The sequence below is a fragment of the Heteronotia binoei genome, chromosome 1, assembly GCF_032191835.1.
Source record: "Heteronotia binoei isolate CCM8104 ecotype False Entrance Well chromosome 1, APGP_CSIRO_Hbin_v1, whole genome shotgun sequence".
In the NCBI taxonomy this organism is placed as follows: domain Eukaryota; kingdom Metazoa; phylum Chordata; class Lepidosauria; order Squamata; family Gekkonidae; genus Heteronotia; species Heteronotia binoei.
The window spans coordinates 172,795,446-172,807,932 of NC_083223.1; the positions used below are offsets into that span (position 1 = coordinate 172,795,446).

Here is a 12,487-nt window from a genome sequence, read left to right on the forward strand (position 1 = left end):
TTGGGCCTTCTGAGGGTTAAACTACATGTTACTTCAGAAGTGCTTTATCATGTCTTCCAGAACATTTTTATTTGCTAAAAAGAAACTATGGGGATGATGTATAAGTAATTTGGATAGGGGTTCAGCACCAGTAGGGGATCTGCCATTAGCCTTATTGTGGGGGAAAGACAGCATCTATATTGTATCCAGGGCCAGCTCGCCTACTAGGAAAACTAGGCGGTTGGCTAGGGCACCGGGAGGGTGGGGGCATCAAATTGGGCTCCCCCTGTGCCCCAAGCAAGCGCCTAGTTTGCCTGCATCCTCCACCCACCCCTCCTTTCCCTTATCCCATCCCTTCGCCTTCCCCTCCCGGCACAATCACAGCATGCTGCATCACGGCTGGCAGGGCCCAGGCATGGTGATCGCACGGGGGGGGGGGGGGGGCAACGGGAAGGGAAGGAGGAGGCGAGCACCTGCATTGGCATCGCACCTTTGTGGGGAGGGGGTGACGGAGCATGGTGCTGCGTTTCAGCGCTGCGGGGGTGCCTGCCTGGCACTCCGCATGCCCTTGGGCTGGCGCTGATTTATCTGTCTCCCCTCCACACACACACACACTCCTTTTCTGGAGTAATAGCAGTTGTTGTGAGAAAATGGCATGACAGAAAATCAATGGGACTGCCTTATGAGTACATGTTATTTGGAATTTGTTTCCCAGTCTGTTTCCCTTGTAGAATTGCCTTAACTGTTAAGCTTGTTCCAAAAGACTAGATAGTCACAGAAATTCTTGCTTTAACACTTTGAGTTCAGTCTACAGTATATACTGGAGGATGGTGCCTTCAAGAGGTACTGTAGTATACTGGTTAGTTGTTGGATTGTTACTAGGGAGGCCCTAGTTCATATCCCCACTCTTCATGGAGAATTGTGTTCAGTTTTGGGCACCACAGTTTAAGAAGGATATAGACAAGCTGGAATGTGCCCAGAGGAGGACAACAAAGAAGTTGAGGGGTCTAGAGACCAAGTCCTATGAGGAAAGGTTGAAGGAAAGATTGGATATATTTAATCAGGAGAGGAGATGACTGAGATATGATCACCATCTTCAAGTACTTGAAGGGCTGTCATATAGATGATGAAGTGGAGTTGTTTTCTTCTGCCCCAGAAGGGTAGACCAGAATCAATGGGTTGAAATTAAATCAAAAGAGTTTTCAGCTAAACATTAGGACAGTTTGAGAAATTCCTCAATGGAACAGGCTTCCTCGGGAGGTGAGAGGATGTCCTTCTCTGGAGGTTTTTAAACAGAGGCTAGATGACCATCTGAAAGCAGTCTGGTTCAGTGAACTAAGGCAGTTCATTAGAAGGAGGGCAGGAAGGGTTCTCATGGTCCTTTCTTACATGTGCAGGGAAATGCTGCTTAGTTCTCATGGTCCTTTCTTACATGTCCAGGGAAATGCTGTTCACCACTTTGGGGTTAGTCAGCAATTTTTCTCCTTGCCAGTTTGACTGGGGATCCTGAAGGGTTTTTGCCATCTTCTGGGCATGGAATAGGGGTCATTGGGTGTGTGGGAGGGAGTTATTTGTGAAGTTCCTGCATTGTGCAAGGGGTTGGACTAGATGACCCAGGAGGTCCCTTCCAACTCTGTGATTCTGTGGAGACTACTGAGTGAATTCATGCCAGTCACACACACTTGTAGGGGTTTGTGATTGTTAGATATGAAGAAGGCTTACTGAAGGAGAATAGGGAAATGGCTGAGAAGCTGAATGCATTTTTTGCCTCCTTCACTGTGGAAGATGAGAAGTGTTTGCCCACTCCAGAACCACTAATTTTGGAAGGGGTGTTGAAAGACCTGAGTCAGATTGAGGTGACAAGAGAGGAGGTCCTACAACAGATTGACGAATTAAAAACTAATAAGTCACCAGGTCCGGATGGCATACATCCAAGAGTTCTGAAAGAACTCCAAGTCGAACTTGTGGATCTCCTGACAAAAATATGTAATCTTTCATTGAAATCTGCCTCTATTCCTGAGGACTGGAAGGTAGCAAATGTCACCCCCATCTTTAAAAAGGGTTCCAGAGGAGAGCCAGAAACTTACAGGCCAGTCAGTCTGACTTCAATACCAGGAAAGTTGGTAGAAACCATTATCAAGGACAGAATGAGTAGGCACATTGATGAACACAAGTTATTAGGGAAGACTCAGGATGGGTTCTGTAAGGGAAGATCTTGCCTCACTAATCTGTTACAGTTCTTTGAAGGGGGTGAACAAACATGTTGACAAAGGGGACCCGATAGATGTTGTTTACCTTGACTTCCAGAAAGCTTTTGATAAAGTTCCTCATCAAAGGCTCCTTAGTAAGCTTGAGAGTCATGGAGTAAACGAACAGGTCCTCTTGTGGATCAAAAACTGACTAATTAATAGGAAGCAGAGAGTGAGTATAAATGCGCAGTCTTCGCAGTGGAGGACGGTAAGCAGTGGGGTGCCGCAGGGCTCAGTACTGGGTCCCATGCTCTTTAACTTGTTCATTAATGATTTGGAGTTGGGAGTAAGCAGTGAAGTGGGTAAGTTTGCAGATGACACTAAATTGTTCAGGGTGGTGAGAACCAGAGAGAATTGTGAGGCACTCTAAAGGGATCTGTTGAGGCTGGGTGAGTGGGCGTCAACGTGGCAGATGAGGTTCAGTGTGGCCAAGTGCAAAATAATGCACATTGGGGCCAAGAATCCCAGCTACAAATACAAGTTGATGGGGTGTGAACTGGCAGAGACTGACCAAGAGAGTGATCTTGGGATCGTGGTAGATAACTCACTGAAAATGTCAAGACAGTGTGCGATTGCAATAAAAAAGGCCAACACCATGGCCTTATTATTAGGAAGGGAATTATTAGGAAGGGAACTGATCAGCCAGTATCATAATGCCCCTGTATAAATCGATGGTTTCATTTTATTTCATTTTAATTTTATTTAGTTTATATCCCGCCCTTCCCACCAAAGCGGCTCAGGGCGGCTGACAACACAAAAGTTCTAACATAGGATTAAGTTTTAAAATACATCAATTTACAACATTTAAACAATAAACCAGTAAAACAGTAAAACAAAGCTGTTTACCAAAGTACGATACTACAGCCTTCTATTTGAAATTTTCAAGTACCGATCAGTTGTATGCCAACCGGAAGAGGACTGTCTTACAGGCCCTGCGGAACTGCCCAAGGTCCCGCAGGGCCCTCAACTTTTCCGGTAGCTGGTTCCACCAGCAAGGGGCTATGATTGAAAAGGCCCTATCTCTGGTCGACTTAAGTCGGGCCTCCTTTGGCCCGGGGATTGCAAGCAGGTTTTGAGAACTCGATCTCAGCACTCTCTGGGGAACATGTGGGGAAAGACGGTCCCGAAGGTAGGCAGGTCCTAGGCCATATAGGGCTTTAAAGGTAATAACCAGCACCTTGTACCGAACTTGGTATATTATTGGCAGCCAGTGCAGTCCCCGGAGCCCCGGCTGGATGTGCTCCCATCTAGAAAGCCCTAATAGCAGCCGGGCAGTGGCATTCTGCACTAGCTGCAACTTTTGGGTTCGGCACAGGGGCAGCATTACAGTAGTCCAATCTCGAGGTGACCGTTGCATGGATCACCGCTGCCAGATCGTCATGCTCCAGGAAAGGGGCCAACTGCCTCGCCTGCCTAAGATGAAAGAATGCGGACTTGGCAGTGGCTGCTATTTGAGCCTCCATTGTCAAGGTAGGCTCCAATAGTACCCCCAAGCTCCTGACCTTGTGCGCCGTTGTCAGTAGCACACCGTCAAAGGCTGGTAAGGGGATTTCCCTTCCTGGGCCATGATAACCCAGGCAAAGGACCTCTGTCTTGGCTGGGTTTAGCTTCAATCCACTCAGTCTGAGCCATTTAGCCATGGCTTGCAACGCCAGGTCCAAGTCTTCTGGGACACAGGCAGGCTGGCCGTTCATAAGTAGACAGAGCTGGGTGTCATCAGCATACTGATGACAACCCAACCCTTACCTTCGGGCAATCTGGGCAAGGGGGCGCATATAGATGTTGAACAACATCGGGAAGAGCACCGCCCCCTGAGGCACCCCGCAATCAAGTGTGTGCCTCCGGGACAGTTCACCCCCAATCGCCACCCTTTGTCCCCGACCTTCAAGGAAAGAGGAAAGCCATTGTAAGGCCAGCCCCTGAATCCCCGCGTCGGCGAGACGGCAAGTCAGCAACCAATGGTCAACCGTATCGAACGCTGCCGATAGGTCTAACAACATCAGTACTGCCGAGCCGCCTCAATCCAGATGCCACTGAAGGTCATCCACCGGGGCAACCAGCACTGTCTCCGCCCCATGACCCGGGTGAAAGCCGGACTGATGGGGGTCAAGAACGGAAGCATCCTCCAGGAAACTCTGTAGCTGCAACGCCACTGCCCTCTCAGTGAGTTTACCCAAAAAGGCAAATTCGAGACCGGCCGGTAGTGTGCCAATTCGGCCAGATCTAACGTTGATTTTTGCAAGAGAGGGCGGACCACCGCCTCTTTGAGGGGCGCTGGAAAATGCCCTTCCATCAGGGTTCTGGTGCAGTCTCATTTGGAATACTGTGTACAATTCTGGTCACCGCACCTCAAAAAAGATATTATAGCATTGGAAAAAATGCAGAAAAGGGCAACTACAATGGTTAAAGGTTTGGAACACTTTCCCTATGAAGAAAGGTTAAAATGCTTGGGGCTCTTTAGCTTGGAGAAATGTCGACTGCGGGGTGACATGGTAGAGGTTTACAAGATTATGCATGGGATGGAGAAAGCAGAGAAATACGTCCTTTTCTCCCTTTCTCAAAATACAAGAAGTTGTGGGCATTCAATGAAATTGCTGAGCAGTCAGGTTAAAACGGATAAAAGGAAGTACTTCTTCACCCAAAGGGTGATTAACACATGGAATTCACTGCCACAGGAGGTGGTGGCAGCTACAAGCATAGAAAGCTTCAAGAGGAGATTGAATAAACATATGGAGCAGAGGTCCATCAGTCGCTAATAACCACAGTGTATAGATGGAACTGTCTGACTGGGGCAGTGATGCTTTGTATTGGTGCTGGGGGGGGCAACCATGGGAGGACTTCTGGTGTCCTGGCTCCACTGGTGGAGCTCCTGATGGCGCTTGGGTTTGTGGGGGTGGGGGGTTGCCACTGTGTGACAGAGTGTTGGGCCGGATGGGCCACTGTCCTGATCCAACATGGCTTCTCTTATATTCTTATCAAGCTCACAAAAGCCTCCAAATGGGTATTCATGAATGAGTATTCAGGGCTATCACTGCTGCTTTTGAACAAGGAAAATTTAAAATAAAACTAGACAGCACTACAGGATTCTAGATAGGTCACCCTGTTGCTGCAGAATGGGAAACCAAATTTAAGTCTGAAGATCACTTCCATCTAACAGTGATGCACACTATTGCTTTCTAGGATTTACCAGAGTAAAGAGCAGGAGAGCTAGTGTAGCACATAGCCCCGATCATACTATTCATGTCTTGGTCTAAGAACTAGGGCCACCAGGCTGTTTCATCCCAAAAGAACTAATTGGAAGCTTAACTGATTAAATCTTGCCAGAGGGACCTTAGATGTCCTTTACGGGACATCATAAATAGATCCCTCCAAGAGGAGCGTTTTCCAACACCTCTGAAAGAGGCCTTGGTCCGCCCCCTCTTGAAAAAATGTACAGCAGACCCGGCCGAATTGGCAAACTACCGACCGGTGTCTAATTTACCGTTTTTAGGTAAAATTATTGAGAGGGCAGTGGCGTTGCAGCTGCAGAGGTTTCTGGATGACGCTTCTGTCCTAGACCCGTGCCAGTCTGGTTTCCGGCCAGGCCATGGGACGGAGACGGTGCTGGTTGCCTTGGTAGATGACCTCCAGCAGCAACTGGATCGAGGTGGCGTTGCGGTGCTGATGCTGTTAGACCTGTCGGCGGCATTTGATACAGTCGACCATCAGCTACTGACCCGCCGCCTCGCCGACATAGGGGTTAGGGGATTGGCCTTGCAATGGCTTTCCTCCTTCCTCAAGGGTCGGGGACAAAGGGTGGCGATCGGGAGCGAGCGGTCCCAGAGGCGCACACTAGACTGTGGGGTGCCCCAGGGAGCAGTTCTCTCCCCGATGTTATTTAACATCTATATGCGCCCCCTTGCCCAGATTGCCCGGAGGTTTGGGCTGGGCTGCCATCAATATGCAGATGACACCCAGCTCTATCTGCTAATGGACGGCCGACCTGACTCCGCCCCAGGGAATCTGGATCAGGCATTGCAGGCTGTTGCAATGTGGCTGAGACTGAGTGGGCTGAAGTTGAACCCAACGAAGACAGAGGTCCTTTGCGTGGGCCGCGGCGCTCTGGGGAAGGAAATACCTCTCCCGGTCTTCGACGGTGCGCCATTGAAAGAAGCGCACCAGGTGAAGAGCTTGGGTGTTCTACTGGAGCCTTCATTATCAATGGAGGCCCAGATAGCAGCCACTGCCAAGTCAGCGTTCTTCCATCTGAGGCGGGCAAGGCAGTTGGTCCCTTTCCTAGAGCATTGGGACCTAGCAACAGTGATCCATGCGACGGTCACCTCAAGATTAGACTACTGTAATGCCCTCTACATGGGGCTGCCTTTGTGCCGAACCCAGAGGCTGCAACTAGTGCAGAACGCGGCGGCTAGGCTGTTGTTAGGACTCCCGAAGTGGGAGCATATACAGCCGGGGCTACGCGGGCTGCACTGGCTGCCGGTTATCTACCGGATTCGCTACAAAGTGCTGGTCATTACCTTTAAAGCCCTATATGGCCGAGGACCGGCCTACTTGAGGGACTGTCTCTCCCCATATGAGCCCCAGAGAGCACTGAGGTCAGCAGGGAAAAACCAACTGACCATCCCAGGGCCAAAAGAAGCTAAACTTCAGAACACTCGTGCACGGGCCTTTTCCATCATGGCCCCATGCTTATGGAATCAGCTCCTGGAGGAGGTGCGGGACCTGCGGAACCTTGACCAGTTCCGCAGGGCCTGCAAGACCACCCTCTTCAAGCTGGCTTTTACGGACTGCTGACTTATGATGGTTAAATGAAGGGACCCGCCAACATGACTTGCTTATTGAATTGCTTTTATGAACTGAATTGAATTGTTTTTAAATAATGTTAATTTTAATATCTGTATACCTATTATATTGTATTGTATACCTATCTATGTTGTTAGCTGCCCTGAGCCTGCTTCGGCGGGGAGGGCGGGATACAAATAAAATGTTGTTGTTGTTGTTGTTGTTGTTGTTATTATTATTATTATTAACTGAAATATGTCTTCTCAGTATGAGACTGAATTTGGAATTTAAGACCTCCTTTAGCTAGTGCTGAGAAACAAATCTTCATCCTCTGACCCTGTTTATAAGTTCTGGTATGCACAGGGCCATTTATTTGTGAATTGGCATTCAACTTTTTACATTTCCAGACATTTAACCTGCAGGGGAATATACCATGACTGTAACTCCAGCAACTCTGCAGAAAGTTTAAATGGAGGGATGGAGAAGAAACTTTGGAGCATGTAGGAAAAGGGAATGGTATTGGTTCACCAAAGGCAAGAGTTACCTGCGGCTACCATGAAGGATGGCAAGCCTGCACTTTTAACAGCTTCCTTTGAGGCAAGAGCTCCTGTGTCCAACTTAGTTTAAATAAATCTGGGAAGAGAGAAAGCTGACTGCCTAAGGAGAGCTACCAGAAAAGAAAGGGTTGGGACAGTCTCTGTGTACGAGTGCCCCACCTTGTGGATAAGAGAGTTGATGCAGCTGAAAAATTTAGTAAAGACATGCCTCCTAACACACTGAGAGAAAATGGAACTGCCAAGTCAGCATTCTTTTCTACCATATTACTGAAGTTGTGAGGCCTCTAGATAGAAATAATATTATTTCTGTGTTCTGTATGGAGCATAGTGATTTGCTGGGACTTAGTAAGAGTATCATGTATAATTAGAGCTGCGTCAGGCTAATGGCTGAAAATTGGGATAAGCCTATTGAAATCTCTTACCTAAGGTTTCTGTAACTGCTTTCTCCTCTTGTTCAGAGCATTGGCAATTCAAATATGAAATTGCACCTGTTACCATAGACAGCCAAGTATGCGCTTAATTAAAAGACTAAACTAATGATGATTCTACCTACTTCTATTTATCAACTAGCAGATGACATTCCTATGCATTGTATCTGAAATGTTCATTCTGAAATAGATTTGGGATCCTTTCTTCTTTCTTTTTTCTTTTTATAGTTTTAGAATTAGCAGAAATGTAAGACAGAGAGGACTACTATAGGAGGAAGTTCTTAACAGAATGTATTTTAATGAATCACAGTCAGCCTGTTCTCTGCTCTGTACATAAAATAACTGTTTCTAAGTGATGATGGTGATAGAGGTTCATACACAGAACTGTCGGTCACACTAAAAAACACACTTTTGATGTTTATGCTGTTTTGCTATATCTGGGAACAGAGTTATAATTAAGTAACTTATTTGCTAGACAATTGAAAAATATAACTTTGCACCAATTTATATTATATTAAATTCAACAATGCATATTATATTTTTACAATCTTTCTAAATAATTTGATCATTTAGGAAGAACAAACATGGATGTGAAATTTGTCGATGTAAGAAATGCCCAGAACAGACATGCGACAAGATCTGCCCTAATGGCTTCCAACAGGATATTGAAGGCTGTCTTACCTGCAAATGTAGAGGTAGATTACTATTTTCTAACCCAGTTGATGTTAAGAGACAAGTATATCATAATAAAGAACTGCAACAGAAGGGAAAGTCCCAGATAGATAAAAAAAGGTTTCATTCAGTTAGTTAGGACTTCATTAGATGAACAATCTAGAATGATAATATCAAAAGACCATTTATTTTATTATGATAATTTTGATTCTGGTGCTTTTAAAACATTCATTAACATTGCCATGACCCCATGAGGTTTTCGAGTTCAGAGGTGGTTTGCCATTGCTTACCTCTGTATCACAACCTTGACTTCCTTGGTGGGCTCCCATCCAAATACTAACCAGAGTTGACCCTACTTAGTTTTTGAGATCTGATGAGATTAGGCTATCCAGGTCAGGGCAGAATTTATAATGGGTAAATAAATCCATAATGTGTGACAATTATTTGTAAAGAAGCTTAATGTTTACATTATATGCCCTCTAGAGCCCTGGTTGTATGCATGGAGCTCTTGTGCACACAGACTTCTCTGTTCATTTTAGTGAAGGGAGCAGAAGTGCAGAATGAGTAGTGAACATACAGATCTGCATCCTCCATTGAAATGAACAAGGAAACCCTTGTGGATAATTGAGAACATTTTGCATGTGCAGGAAGTTACTGAGTCAAAATCGGTATAGCCTGAGAAGCTGTGGCATGAAACAGGTAGAATCCTACAGATCACATGCTTAGGACTAAGTAAATGTTAAGCAGAAATAAGACAGTGAGCAAAGCGTTCCTGAAATTAAGCACCCAAAAGCCATTAGGATAAGGAGACTTCATCCATGTTCAACGGGATGCAGGAAAGTTCCATTCCGCATTAGAAAATTTAGTCTGGATCCAACCCATAGTTTTTGACTACATGACTTTCACAACCCATCATCTTACCCTGATCTGATATTAGATTGAAACCATTGTTCCTGGCATGGAACTCTTATCAGCAGTCCTCACAACCATCTGTACTGGGTATGCCATAGAGTTTGGCAACATCCCACCGCCATGTCACTTCTTCCAGAGCAGCCAACTAATGCTACAGCTGCCTAATGGAGCAGGAAGAAAATTGTATTGTGGTGTTTTAAATTTCCCCATGTGGACAGACAGACAAGATAAACCTACAGATCTCTCTCTCGTTCATATAGCTTGTGTGGTGATTTATACAGTATGTGCCTTGGGGACTTTTACTGTAAGATCTATCTCATGTTAGGTTGCTAAAGAAAAGAGGTAGGAAGATTAATTGTTTCTCATTAGTACTGTCATGCTAAGGCACTGTGTATTTGATCATATGCAGAGTTGCCAGCTTCTGTAATGCCACCAGCTAAGACTGGTTCTTGCCTGTCAGTGGATGGGCACCGTCATGAAAATGAAGAAAGCTGGCATGATGGCTGCCGTGAATGTTACTGTCATAATGGACGAGAAATGTGTGCTTTGATCACTTGCTCTGTACCCAATTGTGGTAATCCCACCATACATCCAGGCAAATGTTGTCCATCATGTCCAGGTAAATTTATTATCTGTATTGTACTGTAAAATAAATATTTTCCATCTGTATTTTTTTCTTTCCAAGCTACTATAGTAAAGGCAGGCCAGTCAAACCAGGGAATACTTATGTATAAAATTACACTGTAGCAGGGGTGGTCAAACTGTGGCTCAGGAGCTACATGCAACTCTTTCACACATATTATATGGCTCCCAGAGGTTAAGGAGGAACTTAATACAGCCTTACTCACAAGTAAGCATGCTTAGCATTGGGATCTCAGTCAACCTCTGAATGCTGACCCATAGGTAGGTGACTATTTCTGCTGTGTGTGAGGCAGGGAAGAAGGGGAAAATAGGCAGGCTTTTAAGCTCTTCTCCTCTGCCACAGAGGTTGCCTGGAGACCTAGAGTGGGGGAAGAGAGCACAAGAGCCACTGGAAGGAGGGATGGAATTAAAAAGGGCAGCACAGGGTTCCCCCTTAGTTTCATAGCTCTTGTAGGAGATGTATTTACTAACCTTGGTGTCAAGGCAAAGAGAGATGCATAATAATGCAATGGTGGTCAGTGATATATATGGTTTATTTTATTTATTTTCATTTTATTATATTTATATCCCGTCCTCCCCTATCGGGCTCAGGGCAGCACATGTGTGTTTCCTTCTAACATTGATGCCAAAAAAATGATTCCCTAATCTTTCCCTATGCTAGTTTTATGGGTACTGTTATTCCCAGCGTTTTTTTAATTTTTTTAAAAAAGTCTCCTTCTAGCATGGTTGTGGTCTAAAGTGCATACATTTGTATTTTATCTTTTTGTGCAAAAGAAAGTATTAAGAGTTTTAATAAAGACATGTGTGAAATATTTGTTCGTGTCTTAGCTCTCAAAGAGCTGACATTTATTTATGAGGCTCTTACGTTAAGCAAGTTTGGTCATCGCTGTACTGTAGTCTTTGAGTCAACAATTTTATTCATTTTGAACATAACTTTACCCACAACAGATGGATGTATACTACTATTTAACCTTTTTTTTCCCCTGGAGTGGGTGGTATTCACTTTAGACTTCTCACTTTGAACAGTTCACTTTAGAAGCTGGAGGAGGAGCTGTTCACTTCTGTGGTTTGGTTCAGTTGTAACATCAAACCATGGTTTCACATTATATGAACAAACCTAGAAGGAGCTCTTCACTCACTTGAATGATCCATCCTCCCCTCAAGTACCACAAAATAATTGATTCATAAACTTTATTGCATTAGCTCATGGCCTTTACAAACAGCATCAAGAACAGTGTCAAGAAAGAGATCACAACAGTAATCTCAATACTAATTAAAAATTCTTAGTATCCATTTAAAATTTATAGCAAGCCTAGTATATGCCAACAAATGCCCTTCCGGTATCTACATTGATTCAGCAGATTACTTTCTGTGGAAAAGAAGAAATGAGCATAAACCAGATGTAAAAAATGGCAGTATTGAAAAGCTTATGGGAGAATAGTATTTAAAAGCTAGTGGGAGAATATGTAAATATGCCTAGAGAGTTTGCCGCTGCCTTAAAAGTCTGTTCTGCCTGGTCTGACAAGACCAGTCTGACATTTTATAATGCATGGGAAACTTTGAGTTGGATACAAACTAGTCTGCTCATGCAAGGCCCTATCCACTGCAGCACACTGTTGTTGTTCAGTCGCACAGTCGAGTCCGACTCTTTGCAACCCCATGGACAAAGTCATGCAGGCCCTCCTGTCTTCCACCATCCTCCGAAGTCTGCTCAAATTCATATTTGTTACATCAGTAATGTTGTCCAGCCATCTCATCTTTTGCCGTCCCCTTCTTCTTTTGCCTTCTGTCTTTCCCAGCATCAGGATCTTCTCTAGTGAGTGCTCCCTTCTCATTTGGTGGCCAAAGTATTTCAGCTTCAGCATCTGACCTTCCAGGGAACAGTCTGGGTTGATTTCCCTTAGGACTGACTGATTGGATCTTCTTGCAGTCCAAGGGACTCTTAAGATTCTTCTCCAGCACCACAGCTCAGAAGCATCTATTTGTCTGGACTCGGCCTTCCTTATGGTACAGCTCTCACAGCCATACATTACTACTGGGAATACCATTGCTTTGCCTATACAGACTTTTGTTGGCAGAGTGATGTCTCTACTTTTTATTATACTGCCTTGATTCAACATAGCTGTCCTCCCAAGGAGCAAACGTCTTTTAATTTCATGACTACAGTCACCGTCTGCAGTGATCTTGGATCCCAGAAATGTGAAGTCTGTCACGACTTCCACGTCTTCCCCTTCTCTTTGCCAAGGTGTGATGGGGCCAGATGCCATGA

General features: G+C 45.1%; 1 protein-coding gene across 4 annotated transcripts in view; it reads left to right on the forward strand.

Annotated features, from left to right (window-relative positions):
• The window catches only part of CRIM1 (cysteine rich transmembrane BMP regulator 1), a 318,174-nt gene that overhangs the window by 258,465 nt on the left and 47,222 nt on the right, over positions 1 to 12,487 (forward strand). For all 4 annotated transcript variants that reach the window (XM_060244117.1, XM_060244134.1, XM_060244126.1 and 1 more), the window contains 2 exons: positions 8,566 to 8,687; positions 9,986 to 10,195. In XM_060244117.1, coding sequence (XP_060100100.1) covers positions 8,566 to 8,687; positions 9,986 to 10,195 — 332 coding nt within the window. The remainder of the gene's footprint in view (positions 1 to 8,565; positions 8,688 to 9,985; positions 10,196 to 12,487) is intronic.